This window comes from Corella eumyota, chromosome 3 (genome assembly GCF_963082875.1).
Source record: "Corella eumyota chromosome 3, kaCorEumy4.1, whole genome shotgun sequence".
In the NCBI taxonomy this organism is placed as follows: Eukaryota; Metazoa; Chordata; class Ascidiacea; order Phlebobranchia; family Corellidae; genus Corella; species Corella eumyota.
In genome coordinates, this window is record NC_137492.1 from 5,195,396 (window position 1) to 5,214,864 (window position 19,469).

Below are 19,469 nucleotides of genomic sequence, written 5' to 3' on the forward strand. Positions count from 1 at the left end.
CGATAAAGTTAATTTAAATACCTCACTACTTTTCCTGTTGTGTAATCATGACAGGAGTTATTAACTTGAGTTAACGTCGTAATGACTGGCTTTTTAAAAGTCTTTTACGTTCAATTTTGTTGTGAAAGAGGCTCGTAACACAGCGTTTAGTAGCTCGTTATTATTTACAGGGCCTTAATTTGCCACGATTAAAACAATTGTGTCTCGAAACGGAAAAGGACGATAACCGCTCTTAATCAACATACACAGTCAATCAAAACATTCGGCCTTTAATCATTAGGTCTTAGATGAAGCAAAGGATGCGAAGTAACGTAAATGGGCCTCGAATTTACCCCTATTAGTCTTCGTAACGTCTCGTTAGCGACAATACGTAATTCTGTTGATATGCCATTCTTGTTAATTGCTGGGTTTACCAAAGTTATTAGTTTAACTTAATTTATACTGATGTAAATTAATTTAATATATCGTTACATAACAATACATTTTAAATGTAGTTAAGCTTGGCCTATATTTGGCAAAGATAAATCTCCAAGACTCTTTTTGCAATAACTGTAAAGTTAAAGTAATAAATAATTGTGCTTTTTTTATAAATTAAAAATTTGGGTCAATTATGGTTGATATAATAAACACACTAATTTTTTTTTTTAAATAAAAACTGTGCCTAAAAAATATATTAATTAAAAAACAGTAAGCAAAATTATGTTTTCATGTATTACAGTTTATAAGGCAGAACAACATGATTGGCTAACTAAAAAACATTTTTAAGCCATCGAAAATATTTTGCCTTAAATGTTTTTTTGTCGTAGCAAAAACTTAGATGATTCATCGTTGTTTAAAATCAATTTAAATTTTGTTTATTTATTTACCTATTTTAAAGATAAATAGATTGTAATGTTCTCATAAAATGTTTGGAAAAAACAAACATTTTTTAATAAATAAAGTATATAAAGTTAAAGTAATAAATAAAGTATATAAAGTTAGTTTACTTCTTTAATAAATATAATCCAATAAGTTAATTTTTTATTCAATTAACTGGATACTTAATTTATTTATTACCTAATCGGTTAGAACAAAAAACTCGTTAAAACCTTTGACATAAACATAACGGCGCCTTAATTTAAGGCTTAACCAAAACGACCAGTTATCAGTGAGGTTAGGAAAGTTTATATTTTGGTGAAAAACATGTTAAAAAGATAACAGTGCCACTGGTTATAAACATTGCATGCATATAACCACAGGTGAATATACAAAACATCTTTTTACATCATGCTTATACTCACAGTAAACTATGTGCCAGTTGACATGTCAAAAATACTGATTACAATTTGGTTTTCAAGCTACCTGAAGATTAACTTTTAATGTTAGATATTTCCATTTTTATCAAATGTAAACACCTGTTGTATTGGTTTTTTAATTGTATGTTAATCGGTCACCTAAAAGTTAAAAATTTATTCTAAATAGATTAAACCCAAATAAGTTTAGGAATAAATTTCCCAAAAAATTAACACAAGCGCAGATTAAGTTTATTACGTCTTATCATTCTAATTGAACACTATAAATGGAAATAGCGCCATTTTCAAAAAGATTTTGAACTTTACGAATCTTTATAATTATAATGAGACTCGCAATTTGCATAGCACAGTACGTCAATTACACACCGTTTAAAACGCCTTTGATCACCCCTTTTATGGCCCTGCGAAAGAAAAAATGCTTAAAAGAAAGAGAAAACCAAAAATATAGAAATGCTTTTTTCAAACGCGATTAATACAAAGGGGCGTTGTGACGTAACAAATATAACTCGCTAGTAATTAGGGAATGCGACACCATAATTCATACTTTATACTGCATTGAAATGTATGGGAAATATCAAAAAACGGGGTGTAGTCTTATTCTTAAAATAGGAAAAAAAGTAGAAGATACCTTTTTTCAAAAAAATGCCTAGAAAAATGTAGTTATGAATTGTACCTGCAGCGTATTATAAAGAAAACAATAGGGCCCTTTATACATCAAGTGCTTTTACTGAAAACCTATAAACAATGCCTTAGAAAAAGTTAGGATTTCTGTGTACATAAAATATCAGTGGATAGAAAAGTTAGTTTTAAACATAAACAAAAATATTTAAATTTATGTAAATTGATTCTTAATTAACTTGTTAATTTAATTCCTGGATACAAGTTAGAGCCCACGCGGAAATAAATTAAGTTATTTTAAACTTGAAATTGGGAGAATTACATCATTTTTATGCTAAACAACCCCTACTAGTTAATATAGCAATAAAATAACTTATGACATCACATAAAATTTCATAAGGTTTTATATAACTTATTAATTTCTAGTTACGACATTGAGAATTGAGAAGCAATTTGGCGGCTGAACTAGTTAATGTGACGCAGTACTTCACGTCAGAGGACGTACTGGTTTATAAATACACTTAGCCTAGCCTAGCGTCGGGACGTAATTATAGTTCTGCCAGAAATCGCCGTGACGCATTTAAATTCGCGCGTCAGCACCAGCAAAAGAAAGTTTATCCAGATATAAAGGTCAAGTCGATACGCATTTGATATCATTTCGGTCAAGGTGCGCTGGTGATTTAGTGGTTTGTCGCAAAAGGCTATTTTAAATTGAGTTTTAAATTACTAACGCGAATGTTAGCATGAAAAATACCCCCTTTGTAAATAAATACGAACATGTTAGAGCTGAGAATAATTTGATGCCTGGTCAAAGATTGAAATCTACGATTTAAATCGGGGGGTTGGATTACGGGTGCGACTATCGGTGGACAATTTAACTCTTTGGCCGCCGAAAACGTCGAGTTGCCCGGCAAAATAACGACAAATGTACTTTCGGATATTTATGAGACATTTTTAATCAAAATACGATCTTTGGCAAATGTCAGCGTTTTTTTACGATGCGAATATTTAATCGGTTGCAATGCACTATAATTCATTTTATTGTTTTATAACTTGAAAACAAAAACATAGTCGATTTTATAGAAATCACAAAAAAGTTTCTAAATTTGTTATTGATGCAATGGTACAAATATTTAGACAGATTATAATGAAGTAGCAATTCCAGAAAAAAAAACGTAAGAAAATCAGACCATTGTCAAGAAACCGATGCACGCTGAAATCATACCTTTTAATTCGAAAATCAGCGATGCGCACACTTATAGCGCATGTACGTTGTTTTTAAAAAGAATTTAAAAACCGCAACCAAAAAATACGCCTTGATTAATTAATCGTTACTTCAATAATTAAAAAAAGGAAAAAAATAAAAATCACAAAAAAAGGGAAAAAACTGTAACGACCTAAACATTGCGAAATCCTATTATTTTAATTTAAAGTCAGGCTATTTCGCAACTTAAATAGTGAGAGCGGCCAAAGCTGTCCAACTAGTTAAACTGCTGTTGGGCATTCACGGAATTTGGGCCAATATTTAAGGCCGGAATCGAGTCGCTACACTTAGTAGCTATAATGTTTGCAAACGAGTAGGGAAGAAGTTTTACAAGCCTATCAAGTTGCATAATAATGTCGATAATGGTTTTAACTGACACAGTTACAGAATGATAGTTTTAACTGACACAGTTACAGAATGAACAGTTACCTTTTGTAAAGCAAGGACATACCAAAAATAATTTTTTTTTAAATTTGTTCTTCTAAAAAGTTAAGTTTATTTTTTTATTTTTTACAGATTACTAAGATATTTAATATTGATTTGGATACATAAATTTTGTATTGGAAATGCCGTTTTCACCCAACAAAATGGTTCTGCCGGTGCTACCTAAACCGGATAACGCAGTCGGCGGATGCCTTACGGAAAACATTCCGCTAAGCGCGATCGAGGATAAAGAGCTCCGCAAAAAACTTCGAAACAGGCAATCTGCATTGGCTGCAAGGGAACGCAAGAAGGCTAGAATGCTGGAACTTGAAAAACAAGTCGCAGAACTGCAAGACAATATCAGGCGAACTGAAGAAGAAAACCAGTATCTGCGATCGAGGCTAGAAATTGCCTTACGCAAATGCGTACGTGCTGGACTCCCGCTCGATAACGAGCACGATTTTATGTGGATTCGTTCGTCGAACATTAGTTTGTTGCAAAGCAGAGCGGTTGCTAAACAACGAGTAATGCGAAGCGTTGCCTCTGCCCAGCCTATGAAGCACCCATCTTTGATTTCGCCAAAATCACTTTCGCCTAAAGGTGATTCCGAAAAAGTTCCGGTCGCTACCAGTCACGAAATTAAGGCGCGAGGCCAGACCGAGGCTAGCCTAAAAAGTGCAATCAAGGCGCTAGGAGAGCGTCAAAGCGAAATTCTTCAGTCGCTATCAACTGGGATTACGACAAACAATGCAGTAAAAAGGTCGCACGAAAACCGGTTGTACTATTCGCAGTCGCCTGCTCCGGTCCAAATAATAAACAAGCCACCAGTAATAAAACAAGAGGTTGTCGAATGCCTAGCACCCACACCCACATCCCCCTTTCTTCAAGCGGATAACTCCGCGTATTGTAACTCCGGTTTTCCAATGGAATCACGTAAAAGACACAGTGAACCTGAAAATGACGAAACAACACATTACAGCCAGCAGCAGGCATTGCCTTCCATTGGTGCAATGCTATGTGGTTCCGCAAAAAAAGCAAGAAGTAGCATTCAACAACAAAGTCCTTTTAGACGAAAAATCCAGTGGGAAGAACAGAAAAGCATCTCTCTGCCCGCTAGCCCTACTAAAAGTAACGTCTTTGCCGCAAACGAAAGTAATAGGATTGTGTCTGCGGTAAACTCATCCCTAAAGACCGAGAACTCGTTTCGCCCGGCTTCGGCGTTAAATGTTGCTGTAAACAAACAGGAGGAAGCAGTGCCTAGAGCCATCGAACCTATTTCTCTAGAGTCATGCGACTACAACTTAAATTCAACATCTCCGCCTTCGCTTATGCCAAGCGCGGACGGCCTGTTGGATTTAGAGGACATTATTAACGGTTACGAAAACAAGACTAATGACAATGTTGTGGCCAATATTGACTGGCAAGACATGATGCTAAGTAATAATTTTGTTGATTCGCCGCCAGGCCAAAATGGCAGTGACAGCGGCATTAGTATGGACGATTCATTAGATTGGATAACAGATAACCCGATTTTTGATTTGTAATTTCTTTTTTCATTTCTTTTATTGAAGCCAAAATTTGTTGTTTTCCTTATTGTCCTGTCTCCTTGAATAAAGAATTCTGAAACGAATTTTTCTTTTATATTTACATATATGCTATCACGTCGTTGTTCAAGTTTATATCAGCATATTTGTTTTGTTGAAAATTTGTAAAATTATGCAAACAGTCTAAAACTCAAAAAATGTAAATCAAGTATTCAAGTTTCAACTTACAGTCATTGCACACACATATATTATATGCTACCCCGAGTTAATTATTACTAGCTTAGCGCCAGTTTATACAATGGTGGGCTTTGTGATGTATTCAGCGTGTGTAATGAATTGCAAATAAAATTGATATGCAAACTTTTTTGAATTTTTTCTGTTTTTTAAAAATGATAGACAACAAGCTGTTTATCTTATTTTCATCGACGTTTTTCGCTAACACCAAGATCACGTGTTGTGGCAATCTTACTTAAACAACACGAATGTTATGTAAGTTTTTTAAATGTTAAGAAACCCAAAAAATGGACCAGTTTTTGCATTGCCTAAAATATTGGGTTTATGATTTGTTTATGTGTTAGGAAAATGCGAAAATTATTGAAAATTCAAGATTAAAAATCTACCCATAAACCATACCAGACAGATTATACTTAAAGATTAATTAAATGCTTAAATGTTAAGTGTGTCAAAAGTCGTCGTAACAGTTGAAAATATCATATCACAACAAATCTAAATTGTTTTTTAATTTTTGTTTTGGCTACTTATTTGGACCTAATTTAAGTATCAAAATAAAAATCAAAATCTAATTTTAAATTTCAAGTTATTATTAAACCAAAATTGTTTCGGTCGAACGAAAATAAAACTATATTTTAAAATGACAGGAATTTTTTTACTAAACTAGAAATTTAAATCGCAATAATTCGTAGTTATTCCCCGCCACAAAAGTGTAGGCGTTTTTAGAATTAGGTATTCAAATCTAAATTGACAAATCTAAATTGTTTTTTAATTTTTGTTTTGGCTACTTATTTGGACCTAATTAAGTATCATAATAAAAATCACAATCTAATTTTAAACTTCAAGTTATTATTAAACCAAAATTGTTTCGGTCGAACGAAAATAAAACTATATTTTAAAATGACAGGAAATTTTTTACTAAACTAGAAATTTAAATTATAATAATTCGTAGTTATTCCTAGCCACAAAAGTGTAGGCGTTTTTAGAATTAGGTATTCACACCTAGCAGATAATAACAAAAGTATATAATTTTCTAAGGCGCGGTACGCCCACCAAATTAAAAAAGCAGCGGCGACGAATTTTGGGCGATTTGGTTGACCGAAATAGGCAATAAAATAATTGAATGTCCGTTAATAAAAATTTGGGTGCAATTTTTAATTTAAAAACATGCGATTTTCTATTTTTAAATTCATTAAGTGAAAATATGTTAAATTAAATTGGTTAGATCAAGATTTCTTTTTTGTCATAATATTTAGGTGTTCAGTTTTATCATAACCTTTAATCTTATAGTGTTTTCTTGTTAAACTTTGTTTTTTAATTAATTATTAATAATAATCTGACAATAAAAATTAACGAAAACGGACTGTGGTCATTTTTGCACACGCTCCAAGTCGTTATTATAAATTATTCGAAAAATAGTAATCAACTTTAAACAAAGAAACGATCTTACTTCTGGCTATATGAATAACTCCGATTTGCCCGCAAACACGCGAAAAACAAAAGAACATTTCGCAGATTAATATCTAAACGCAAAGTCACGATATTACCTACGTGATTTCTATAATATATGATTAACCTCGAGCTTCAGCTATTTTTACGTTTCTTTAAATCACAATTTGATTCATTTTTAATCTAAATGCGGCCAAAATAAATTAATATTTTCATGGATTTAATCTGTTCGTTCGAGGGTTCGTCGCGACTGCTCCATGAATAACAGAATTAGACCTTTAGATGACGTTGTTCTTAGCTTATTTATATCGTAAGCCTTACAATGCTGACTATCACTCATAATCAACAAGAAATTAAGGCGCAAATCCATATAAATGTCAACTTAATCATTGTTTACAACCAAACAAAATAATCGACGTGTGATTCATTTCCATTGTTCGAACTAACAGATTAACATCATTAAGCTATTTCGATAACAAATATGTTATTTTAGCAATTCCTTAGAAATTACAAATTTGATAACCATCGAATAAATTTACAAGGAATTAGAAATTCACCAATATATGTTAATCGAATCACAAACTTAGCTAAATATAGTTATATGTTAAAAAATACATTGTGAATATAGTTGCATCATCACTCACAAAATAAGCTATTAGAAGCATTTTAAAACGCAATCCATTAATCAATATACAATTTTGCAGAATCTTTAAACATGTCAACGTAAAACGCACGAAATACCTGATCCCTATATACAAAAAATATGCCTCGTAACGAGTGTGGTTTCTCGAAATTTAGATTACGGGTTTATGTGAGCGTGCAGGCTTGATAAACGTTTGTCAGACTTGGAATTGATTACTATAAACAGGCGATCAGATGGCCGAGATAACCTCTTACTTATTACTCATGTTACTGGCTAATACAATAACACCACACCCAATTTGGAAAACGTGATTGCTTTAATTAATTTGAGTGACTCAATATTTAATGCTCAAAATGCGGGTTTTGCCCAATTGGCTGTTGTTGTACTTGATGTGTTTAAAAAAATGTTAAAATGCAAAAATATTTAGTATGAACGCTTTAAATTAATTTTAATGATTTTAAAGAAGTACAATATATTGCAACAATCAAGTTTATAATATTAAAGTTTCACTTAAATAACTTTTTAGTTAAAAACAGGCTTCTTTACCATTTATACTATCATAGCCCTAAGTCAGGGTTCAAGATGATGTCTCCAAACTAAACAGGGCACTTGATAATGCCAAAAGATCTCAACGTTTTAAAATTTGTTGTCTTATATCGTATTAAAACTTAATTTAAACAACTGAAAAATTCAAGGAACTTGTAGTATATTACCGACGACATTTAAGGTGGCATTCGTGTTTAAAAAGGATTTACTTGTTAGCAATATATCGTGGCCAGCATCTCCCTGATACGACTAATCATAGACTCTCGCTCATAAGCCGTAGGGTGGAATTTGTTTAATGTTAGACTAAATATCAACGCAGACAATAGAGATATCAACGATAAACATTTATATATAAATTTGAAAGTCAGTTTTTGATAGGAAAGCTAAAAGCAAATGGCGATATCCGTCGCAACAGCGCTGATGTTTTTCTATCAAAACACAGATTGTTTTTTAACGTACTTTTTATGTCATTGCAAATAATTCTTATTTTTTTATGTGTTACATTATCGTGCAAACACGATTTAAACATCACCAAATTTTCCTTTGTTAGGTCCAAGGCTAAATAAAGACCCTAAGGTGATATTGCAGCAATTTAAATGTCTTGTTGCAAGCGAAGTTCATTCGGGTGCGGCTTAAACATGTGTAACTATCTAACAGGAATCGGACGCTTTTCTAAGAAAAAAATCGCACTGCGGGCCGGACGCGCAAACTATTTCCATCTCAACTAAGTTCAACAGAATTTTGAAAGTAGAAATACAAAATTAAATCGGTTTAAACGCTTTGGTGTTGGATATGTCGCCGCAAAAGACGATGTTTATTTACGGCAAGCAAAGTTATTAATTCGATATTTTTCAGAAAAGTCAAACAATAGAGTTACGGCGAATTTCTGTCTAAACACAAACAGCAAAACAAGCTAAACGGATTAATGTTTCACGTCGAATAAACACCGCCACGCCGAAGTTTTTGATATCAAACACCAAAAGAACAAAAATACGACGCTTTCTATTAGCGAATTGCATATCAAACCTGACCTTTACACAATTTTGCGCAACATTCTTCTTAATTTCCGATGAATGTTTAGATAGGAAATTACGTAAAAGCGAAAGTGAGTGTTTGTTTATAGAGATTGGGGCGAACATTGTGCAAGGCGTTTTAATAGATAAGTCAACCGAAAGCATGAAATTTTAAGAAAAATGTTATAACTGGTAATGCAGCTTTTGTATTATCACTTGTTTCAATAATGTCTGCACAACTTCTAGCAACAGACAAAAACAATTAGCACCATATGCTTATCAAATAATATTAAAAAACAAACATTAAAATATATTTTTTTAGAAAACAAGTGCACCAAACTTGCATAACCATTTTTAGATTTAAAATTAAATATTAAAAATAACCTTTTTAACTGTAGGGTTTGTCTAACTATACCCGACGTGACCAACAATAGGTTGATCGGAGAATAAAATACGCCCCTTGATCACAGATTGATCCCAGTTAATATAAAAATAATACCGATAATGGGCCCAGAATTTCAACTGTCTAACTCGACTGATACAACAATTGAAATACTCTACAATGTATTCAATATTCAGTACACAAGAAAAACAATTAACAAAAAACAAAACTGGCTTAACACTTACAAATCAATATTACTTTTAACAAAAACTAACTAAAGACCATTTATGAATTGTTAGAATAGGGCGAATCGTATTCTAAATATATGACGTACTAAAAGTAGAATTCCAAAATTATTCCAAGTTATGATACAAATAAAGACAAAAAAGGCGAAACACAAATCACGTGACTAAGAACGCTGGAAAAAAGGGAAAAAATTGAAATGACCAGGCGATAAGGCGATCCAAAAAGAAGTGCACAATAGCGGCTAATGGTGTCCAACCGAGTGTGAAATTGTATTTAAAATTAATGAGAAAATATAAATCAGTTTTCATATAAATGGACTTAACATTAACATTAAAAATATTGTAAGAAACATATTTAGTCAGATTTATTTTTTAAACAGTTATTTTATTGTTAATATGTTAACAGGATTTGTAAGCTAAAAAAAATAATTTTTTAATAAAATATGTGCAAAATAGTTAATCTATCAAATGCAATTAAGATTTTTTAAATCAAAACAAGTCTAACTACCGCTTTTTAAGCTTCTATTTTTAAGTTTTAATATTTTACATAAAAAATAAAACCCGTTATTAAAGTATTATCTTTGTTAAAAAATATATTTTAAGAAATGGAAAACTATTATCTATATTAGAAACGAAATTCTAGTTTAACAGGTTTTTAATTTTCTGTTTAATTGATTGATATTTAAACAACGTTTAGTTTCTTAGTTATAAAAAGTAAAATAAAAATTCCAATTTTCCCCCTATCATAACAGATTTTATCATAAAAAGGTTGCTATAAATTTAACATTAAATTTCTTCTAATAAACTTAAATGTAAAAATATTAGAAATGGTTCGGCAAAAAATTAATTTTAGGTTTTGGAAAAAATAGGTTTTGGAAAAAATTAATTTTTTCCAATCATACAATTAATTAAAGTTAAATTATTCCAACTAATTTTGAACAAATAAGATTTTTTTTTTTAAAGTAAATTCTAAATTTTCCGAATTTCCACGCACGTGTTTATACCGTCGCAAATCAGCTCGCGTCTGCCGTCTAGCGGATGGAAGATTTTACACCCTCAGTATAGAGAAATCATCGACTTCCTCCGTTGTAAAGATGACGATTAAACATATCTGATAACAACTTCATACCATCGGTGTATCTGGCCTCGTTTTCCAATGATTTTGCTTTCCATCTATAATTGATATAAAGAACATTTGGTTGTTAAATATTCGTCAAGGTGATTTTAATATGAAATTTTTTTTTATAAAAGTATTTTTTTTAAATACCATATCTGATAACAAAGGCCTAAGAAGAGACTACTAAAAATTATGGCTGAGTCACAACACTAGCTTAAAAATTTAAGGAAAAGCAGGTAGGTCCTTTAAACCACAGACAAACTTTCCATCTAATAAAAATTGGTGCCAGGCGCCAAAATCTCCACAAAAAGTTCCTCTTGGCTTATACTTAAATGGCATTTGAAGTAGAATAAATATAACCAACGAAATAACCTTTAGAAACCACAAAGTCTATGTGATATATACAAAAGAACCGGTATTCTGCATGGGTAAAATTTATGTGTTACATAAGACTGATTTTGAGAAGCTACTTAACCTTATCTAATCTTTATACATTTAATTACCTTAAAGTTTAGTACAAAATTTGCAATAAATTTGAAATATCTAATATTTAATAATTAAAACTGCAATTTCGGTTTTAAAAAATTGTAAAAATTTAAATCTAAATTTAATAGTGAACACTTTGTGTGACATTGTAACTATCAGCCAAAACTTGTGTTTAAAAATTTTAGGTGATTTTTGTAATATATAATATTTGAAAATCAAAGCCTGAATGGCGACAAAATGCAACCAACTTGTAGTCTTCTGTGTTTTTTTAACAACATCACACGCAAAGTAACTGGGTAAATATTTATCGGCAGCCAAAATATTATGAGTCATTCATTATCAAGATTTAAATACAAAATGCATGGAATTAGGCAATGAATCAGCTACACTAAAATGCTGATAATATTAACATTATACATATTTTTAATGAAAAATGCCTGCAGCGTCATTTAGTTTACTTATGGGCAACTTAAAATCTATTTATCGCACCAGAAAAGAGAATTTGGTTTGCCAAGGATAAAAAAAACTAGTTTTGTCAGGTGTTTAACAAAAAAGGTTTAAATCATGGAAAATTCATGAAATATCTTCGGTCGCCATATTTGGTAATGTAGAAAATTCATCACAAATTAGCATATAAGTTTAACCAAAGAAAAAGATCAACAGGGGCAGAAAAGATAATAGACCGATCACGTTGAAATGAAAAGTTGCTTTATAATGACCTTAGCAACAAATTTTTTAACAAAAAAAAATGATTTACTTACTTTCCTCTTATATTTTTCCACCTATGAAGATGATTCACCAACAAATCTTCAGCTGAAGGTGATGTAGCTTCATTGCCGAGGTAATTGTCCAAGCTTAACATAAATTGAATATTATTACTTGTATAACCACAATTGTAAAAAACAACAGCTTTTTATACAAACCTGTCGCTCGGTTGAGGTATAGGAGATGGAATCCTAGGACTAACATATTTTCCATCTTGGTCGATATTATTCCATGGTATATTAGGTCGCGGCATCTCCGTCACAAAACTATCCTCATCCTCACTCTTTGTTGCAAGGTTAATTTTATGAATAACTAAAATTAGTTTAAATTAATTTATTAGTTTTAGGTCTTACAGCTTCAGTATTTTCATCTTCGTTGTTTGAACTGTTTTTAAATCCGTTTAAATTTCCTTTCTCCTTTTTCTTTCCGTTTGGATCGTTTTCCATCCAGGATCGACAAATCGGATAGAGAGGAGTCTCCCCAGTAAAGAGTCCGAGATCCACACTTCGATCAAACAGCTTCATCACAAATGAGTCTGCAAAAAAAATTTAAACTATAACATAGATTAGTTGTTTGCATGTATATATAAATTATTGCAAACAAAAATAATAATAACCAATCATTAAATATACAGTGATTATAGAGTTAGAGTATTGTTATAGACAATAACCTATTTTTCATACTTAAGTTTTGTGTTTATTTTGTGTATTGCGAGGCACGGCGTCGCTACATCCTGCGCAGTGCGGCGCTGTGACTTTTAATTTCTAAGCGGCTTTACGCCTGATTATTTCTTTATTACTTGTCAGTGGTTCTAGACCGCGACTGGACATACGGTTTTAAGCGTGAAATCCTTAGGATTTTCACTTGGTAAATTTTTGTTCTTTGTTTAAATCGCTTCTTTTCCTTTTTTCCTTGTTTTATTTTTGTCTTTAAATTGGCTTGTTTTATGATTAATACTTTTATATTGTAGTTATGTCTAACCGCGAAGCTTTAACGCTTTATGTGATACCAGTAGCTTATGTTAGTGTTATGTGTAGTCGCTCACTGTATGTGTTTAGTTGCGCAATTTACAAGTAGTTTATGTTAGCTTATCATAATTTGCATAGTTTATTTTACTATTTAGTTTTTTATACTAACATCTATTTTCTATTTGAATAAGGTTATAGATACACTCTTTAAAAATCGTTATTAAACGTGATCAATCGTAATTAAACGTTATCTAATTGTTATTTGTCGTGAACCTCAACGTAACTTGAATCGTGATTAGAAGATTAGCATAATAAAGTAGCTTGTGATCTGTTCTATATTCTTTTCTTGTGCCAAAGATTCAGCATCCATTAGATATTCTCGTTAACGCATTTTAAGTCTATCTTGCTTTTACCTCTAAAAGTAGCCTTATTCAATTGGCAATCACTAAGGACTGCATACGTAGAGTTGAGTTAGGCTTAGTCAATAATTGTTACTAAACGGTTAAGCAAGTTTAACTCTTATACTCTACAAGTATATATAATAAATATTTAGGGTATATGGGGTTGGAGTATTTATCTTATTAGGGAATTTAAATAATGTTAAGTACATATGATCCATATGTTTTATTTGTTAAAGTCCCTCATAATTTGCTGTAATAAATTTTTTTGTACTTAAAATGGTCTTTATTTGTGATTATCATGATTTTGTAAAGATTAGACTGTATTTTATTTTCCTGCAAAAAACTTACTTTTTTGTTTATTTTCTTTAGTTTCTTCTTTTCTTTTTCTCTTTCTTGATGTTTTTGAAGGTGTAGATGGCCTAAAACAAAACAGAAACCTTACTAATTAACAAAACACAAAATATACCTACTAAAATTAAAGTACAGTGTATATAATTTTTACTGCTAATACTGTAAACTTAACTACATGTGAGGTTGCATATATTAAAAAATAAAATGAAGTGAAAATTAAGATATTGTTTTTACCCTTTCTGTGTATCTTCAGGTATTGATTCTTTTTCATCTTCTGTTCCTGATTGAACTGTTATTGTTGATCCAAAACTAAATAAATTTGACAGGTTTACTCAAAACATTTTGACAAATAACCACATGCCAAAATGTTTACAAAATATAAACAAATTTAGCAATATTTAAAAAAAAACTAGTTGAAAGACCATTTTTAGTCTGCATTTTAATTGTCATAACATGGTCGCAACTTTCAACTAATTATTAACTTAACAGTACACTTACAAATGGCAGTTTTATATATATTGTAGGCCTATAAATTGGACATATATATTTATATATATATATGGCTCAATAAGCTCCATTGTGAATAGATTATGATTTTAAGAACAAATTTAAATTAATAGGCTAAAAGATTTGATAAACAATTAAAATCAAAATTAAGTTACAAAATAACAAAATTGTCTCAAACCTTTCGCCAGCATTTGCTTTATCCAAAATTCCTCTCAAAACATTTTCGAAATCAATTCTGGCTTCGTGAGAATCCAACTCTTGCTCATATTGATATTCCGACATTATTTATTAAAACTTTACCAAGATATAAATCTATCTAAGAGAAAAGTTAATAAATAAACGCTTACACATGACGTTATAGGAAAAGATTTACCACAAGTGTCAGTTTAGTTAAAATATTTTGCAAAAAAAACATGCAATCTTAATTCTTAGAGCTCAATATCAAAATATCACAAGAAATAAATTAAAAGAAAGTTTTCCACTAGGCATCATAAGTTAACTGTTTAAATAAGCCGAATAAGCCGAACACAAACATTTATCAAAAAACAGTTAAATAGTGCATACTATTACTCACACAGTCACATATTTAATTTTAAAGTTGTAAAAAAACAGAAACAGTTATTTAAATGACGATGTGCCTGACCCTTCAAGCAAATCTTTGGCTTGATTGATTTTTGCTGCCAAGTAAGGGGAACCACCTCTGTCTGGATGATTAAGAAGCATAATTCTTCGATGTGCCGCACGAAATTTGGTTTTTTGAGCGCTTTGGCCCACTCCTAAGATAAGCGCTGCCTCCCGTTTCGTCATCTTTGGTTCGAAGCCACCCCGATAATATTTGTAGTCAAGTTTTCCAACTTGTTTTAACGTTTCTTCCATTTGTTTTCCGAGTGGTCCAGATTTTCGAATTACTGCTCTTAACAAAAATGCTGATCCTGCTATTCCTAGTCCAACAATTATGGCAGTAGTCATGATGCCCACTTTTTTAAATAAACAATCCTGACAGTTAACAATTATCTGTTATATATTAAGGATTAAATCATTTAGTTTAGCAAAAACTGTCAAATCAATATTATTAATGTCTCCCCTGTTTTTTTAGGTGGTGCCCTTTCTTTAAGTTTAATGCCTTAAACTACAACCTTTTTTATTGCAGTAAGTTTTATTTGCGATCCTTACAGTAAACTTGAAAATTTTATGCAAATTGCATCATTTCATACAAAACTCGCGCAGAATCAGGAATAACAGTTGTGACTGGTGAAAGCTTAAATGATTGTGCCATAAAGTAGTCCAAAATAATTCACTATAACGTTGTGCCAAAGCATAAGCATTATAAATTGAAAAAAGCGTTAATTTTTAACATTTAAGGCTACAATATATATGTGGTTGCAAAATATTAACAAAATTCTAGTTTATTATTTAAACGCTATGTAAGGTTAAATATTTGATCAACGAAATAGACTTTAAAATTATAATGCACAACTCAGCACTACCGAGAACACACTAACCGTTTATTTACACAGGCAAACAGCGTAGGAAAACATAATCAAAATTGTAGTGAATAAAGTTACTAACAAGAAACATGGTTATAAAGACTGGTTTTATTGATGTCGTCATTCCACAAGTTAGCTTCGCAGAGTACAATTATTCTGTTTTAAGAAAATATGATAATCTTAACAAAACAGCTATAGTAAGTAAAAGATGTTTTTATGACATAAGCTAACATGTAAGGTTAATACACAACATTTGATTGTAAACTTACCTGCTAGGTCGAAAGTGTGACTGGTAAAGGGCTTACGCATAACGAAATTCGCCTTCATTCCATTAAACTTGCAAGTGCGTTTACTAAAAGGGGTCTAAAAAGACAGGAAGTTTTGGCTTTATGCACACAAAACTGTGTTGAATACCCTGTTATTATTCTTGCAACTTCATCATGTAATGCAATCACGACGACTTGCAATCCGTCATATAAATTCAGTAAGTCATATTCATTTGTTGATAGCTTTAAAATATTTATTTTTAGAAGGCTACTTTGGTTTTCTCATTTTCTCATCAATAAGACTTTAATTTGCAAAAATAAAAAACATAAACAATTTATGTTTTTTATAGACGAATTAAAGAAGCAATTCCAACTTTCCGAACCGAAATTTGTTGTTACCGATTCTGAAAAAGTTCCGCTAATGCAACGTCTTGCAAAGGAGATTTCATCAATAAAGGTAACAAGACGATTCATGTAAGTTATATAAGACTTAAAAAATTTTAATAACTCAATATGAAGTGATAACACATTTTTTTTAAGTAAAATTCTATATAATAGAACAACATAATTTAAAAAGCGTAGTATATTGTAAATGCTTACTTGTGATCTGCCAGTTATATCTTGATAAAACAATTACAGAAATCAATGATTGTACAATTACTTTTTTTTACTTAAAAAGGACGTTTATTGTTTATTAGGAAATCTTTGTAGTAGAAGGCGAAGATGAGTACAAAGGAAACTGTGAATCTATTAACAAGCTTATCAAAAATGACGACGGAAAAGGTGGATATTTAGTATTCACTGTTTTAAAATATTCTAAACAACTTAATTTTATTATAAACAATCACGTTATGCCTTGTTTTAGATTACCCTTTTCAAACAGAGGTAGATATTCACGAGGATGTGGTGTTGCTACCATTTTCAAGTGGAACTACTGGTGTACCAAAAGGGGTGATGCTGACGCATTATAATTTGGTTTCCAATCTTAACATTGGCCGGTAATATATTTTTCTTATATTTTTTTAGTGCACATTTTCTTAATTTTCGTGTGAGCATTATATATTGTTTTGGATAGCGATGCATAGGCCGTTTATACTTTTTAAATTATATAAATACAAATAAGACCCCTGCATGTGTTAGAAGGCTGCAACACTTTTTTAAAATATATAGCCTACATAAATAAACCAACGCTTTTGTAGTGGAATGGGGAAAACACCACCTTGGATGGTCGCCTATACAGTTCTGCCAATGTTCCACGCGTTTGGAATTCAGCGATTATTTTCCTACCTCCAAGGAGTAACTCATGTGATCGATAAGAGATTTAAAGTCGAGACTTTCTTCAAAGCAGTTGAACAGTATAGGGTAACTTAAATGTTTAAGTAATTTTTAGTATTAACTAAAAATCAGGGCACATTACATGACCATAACACTCCTATATCTAAATCAACAAAAGTTATACAAAATGTTTTCAAGGTAAATGGGTTTGGATCTGTGCCACCAATCCTAATGGCCATTGCAAACAGTCCTTTAATCGACAAGTACGATTTGTCTTCCTTAGGAGCAATAACGCATGGCGCCGCTCCTATGCAAGTTGAAACAGCTTCAAAAGTCATGACAAAAACAAACTCGATTATTATTCACGGTAAATTTTTAGTTGCTTTTTATTAGATTTTTGTAGCAAAACATTGTTTAAATAGCCATCTTTTAGTACACTTTTGTGTTTTTTATTGAAACAATTATTCAAATTTATTGTTATTTTAAGGTTGGGGTTTGACAGAATCGATTTATATAACAGCAATGACTGTACCGGGAGCTCCTTTAACTTGTGCAGGGTTCGTGGTCCCAAATACTAAGTTAAAGGTGTATACGTTGTTTTTAACGCTACGCTTATCAAAATTCAACTTAAATTTTTATTTACTAAGAAGTATAGCAACGAGTGCCCGGAATTAAAAGCTAATTTAGTATCAAAACGTTCTGGATTCAAAACAAAAATTAATCAGCCAAATATAAAGTTAAACCAAAAATATTAGTGGCATATCCAAACTTGAGGTTATTTATAAGTATACTTTTTATGTAAGGTGGTGAACCCTATTACAGGAAGGGAGTTGGGCGTAGGAGAAGACGGAGAATTACTGGTTAAAGGCCCTCAGGTTTTATTTTAATTTTACCCTTACTTATTTTGGAAAAAATTAAACGCAGAATATTTTCTGTCAAAAACACAACAAAATACCTGTTCTAAGGCTAGCAAAATGATGGTATTAGTTATAAGTAGCCATAGCATACTCCAAAACGTGATCACATTGCCACTAATACTTACTATGCCTACATTGCCCGCTATGCGCACAAAAGGTGTCTAAAGACCCCATTTATATACATTTTAATAATGTTTGTAAGTTATTCTCAAAACTGCTATAAAAAATAAAATTCCGTTATTTTTAACTCAGCTTTTTTTGCTAAGGTGATGAAAGGATATTACAAAAACCCGGAAGCAAGTTCAAAGGCATTTGATCAAGAAGGTTGGTTACGTACAGGAGATATTGGACATTATGATGAAAACAAAGTTGTGTCTGTTGTCGATCGATTGAAAGAACTTATCAAATACAAGGGATTTCAGGTAAAAAATTCAGGTTAAAATGATTTAAAATTTTGGATCATTATACTTTTAAGGTTCTTTAAAAAAAAAAGAGTCCAAAAGCAATGAGATTTGCCTATCTTAGCGCATTCTTTGCGATGGACTAATATTTCACTACAATCGCATTCCAAAAAATGAAATATTTTTTTAAAAATCGACGAATTTAATGACGTCATAAAACTAAGCGCTTTTTTGTTACGTAGGTCGCACCGGCCGAGTTGGAAAACTTGATCTGTGAACATCCGGATGTTTATGACGTGGCGGTGGTTGGAATTCCCCACAAGGATTCCGGGGAAGTCCCAAAGGCGTTCGTGGTTAGAAAAAAGTCAACTTTAGTGACGTCATCAGATATTGAAAAACACGTGGAAGGTATGACGAGAAATTTTGAAAAATGGAAGGGCGCTACAGAATCAAAGCAGTGGGGATCAAACCTATGACCTAATGTAGTAAAGGCAAGTGTTCTGACCACTTGATATAAAATCAAGATTTTGTAATATTTTATTAATATAGATCGGTTTATGGATTAATGGTGAGCTTAAAGAGCAAATTTTTCATATTTTATTCGATTTTATATAATTTTTTAGGTATTGGCACTTTAAACTTTTATGTTTTTTTGTTTGTTTTATGACAGAAAATGCTTCTACGTTCAAACACTTACGTGGTGGTGTGGAGTTTGTTGAATTTATTCCCAAATCAGATACAGGAAAAATTTTGAGGCGCGTGTTAAGAGAGAGAAATAACAAATCAAAGTTATAAAATAGGAGGTTATGCTGACATATAAATCTAAATTGTAGCAAATTGAATAACATTATATTATAAATTACCCAATTTAGGGGATA

General features: G+C 31.4%; 4 protein-coding genes across 4 annotated transcripts; 2 read left to right on the forward strand and 2 right to left on the reverse strand.

Annotated features, from left to right (window-relative positions):
- Positions 1-3,694: 3,694 nt before the first annotated feature.
- LOC145745462 (uncharacterized) lies at positions 3,695-5,493 on the forward strand. Its single transcript, XM_082563549.1, has one exon. It carries the CDS (start codon positions 3,741-3,743, stop codon positions 5,139-5,141), a length of 1,401 nt encoding a protein of 466 aa, XP_082419675.1. The 5' UTR covers positions 3,695-3,740; the 3' UTR covers positions 5,142-5,493.
- A 4,114-nt stretch (positions 5,494-9,607) lies between these two features.
- Positions 9,608-14,577, reverse strand: LOC145744702 (protein lin-37 homolog). Its single transcript, XM_082562622.1, has 7 exons — positions 14,424-14,577; positions 13,973-14,047; positions 13,736-13,806; positions 12,372-12,553; positions 12,177-12,301; positions 12,015-12,107; positions 9,608-10,823 (listed from the first exon to the last, which is right to left on the reverse strand). The coding sequence occupies exons 1-7, from the start codon at positions 14,525-14,527 to the stop codon at positions 10,721-10,723; spliced, it is 753 nt and encodes a 250-aa protein (XP_082418748.1). The 5' UTR covers positions 14,528-14,577; the 3' UTR covers positions 9,608-10,720.
- Positions 14,578-14,641: 64 nt separating this feature from the next.
- LOC145744703 (mitochondrial import inner membrane translocase subunit TIM14-like) lies at positions 14,642-15,255 on the reverse strand. The gene has a single exon (XM_082562623.1). The coding sequence runs from the start codon at positions 15,212-15,214 to the stop codon at positions 14,864-14,866; it is 351 nt and encodes a 116-aa protein (XP_082418749.1). The 5' UTR covers positions 15,215-15,255; the 3' UTR covers positions 14,642-14,863.
- A 566-nt stretch (positions 15,256-15,821) lies between these two features.
- Positions 15,822-19,386, forward strand: LOC145745203 (uncharacterized). Its single transcript, XM_082563209.1, has 12 exons — positions 15,822-15,929; positions 16,009-16,216; positions 16,349-16,455; positions 16,697-16,781; positions 16,864-16,996; positions 17,198-17,360; positions 17,472-17,640; positions 17,761-17,858; positions 18,077-18,148; positions 18,457-18,612; positions 18,834-18,999; positions 19,262-19,386. The coding sequence occupies exons 1-12, from the start codon at positions 15,822-15,824 to the stop codon at positions 19,384-19,386; spliced, it is 1,590 nt and encodes a 529-aa protein (XP_082419335.1).
- Positions 19,387-19,469: the final 83 nt, after the last annotated feature.

What these genes read in the sequence shown, in the direction of transcription:
- LOC145745462 (XM_082563549.1), top strand. Translation starts at nt 3,741, where the DNA reads ATGCCGTTTTCACCCAACAAAATGGTTCTGCCGGTGCTACCTAAACCG.
- LOC145744702 (XM_082562622.1), bottom strand. Translation starts at nt 14,527, where the DNA reads ATGTCGGAATATCAATATGAGCAAGAGTTGGATTCTCACGAAGCCAGA. An exon ending in AAAGCAAATGCTGGCGAAAG is followed by an intron (nt 14,048 to 14,423) that starts GTTTGAGACAAT and finishes AAATTTATTTAG; the next exon opens with TTTTGGATCAACAATAACAG. An exon ending in CCTGAAGATACACAGAAAGG is followed by an intron (nt 13,807 to 13,972) that starts GTAAAAACAATA and finishes GTTTTGTTTTAG; the next exon opens with GCCATCTACACCTTCAAAAA.
- LOC145744703 (XM_082562623.1), bottom strand. Translation starts at nt 15,214, where the DNA reads ATGACTACTGCCATAATTGTTGGACTAGGAATAGCAGGATCAGCATTT.
- LOC145745203 (XM_082563209.1), top strand. Translation starts at nt 15,822, where the DNA reads ATGGTTATAAAGACTGGTTTTATTGATGTCGTCATTCCACAAGTTAGC. An exon ending in CAATCCGTCATATAAATTCA is followed by an intron (nt 16,217 to 16,348) that starts GTAAGTCATATT and finishes TGTTTTTTATAG; the next exon opens with ACGAATTAAAGAAGCAATTC. An exon ending in AAACTCGATTATTATTCACG is followed by an intron (nt 17,641 to 17,760) that starts GTAAATTTTTAG and finishes TGTTATTTTAAG; the next exon opens with GTTGGGGTTTGACAGAATCG.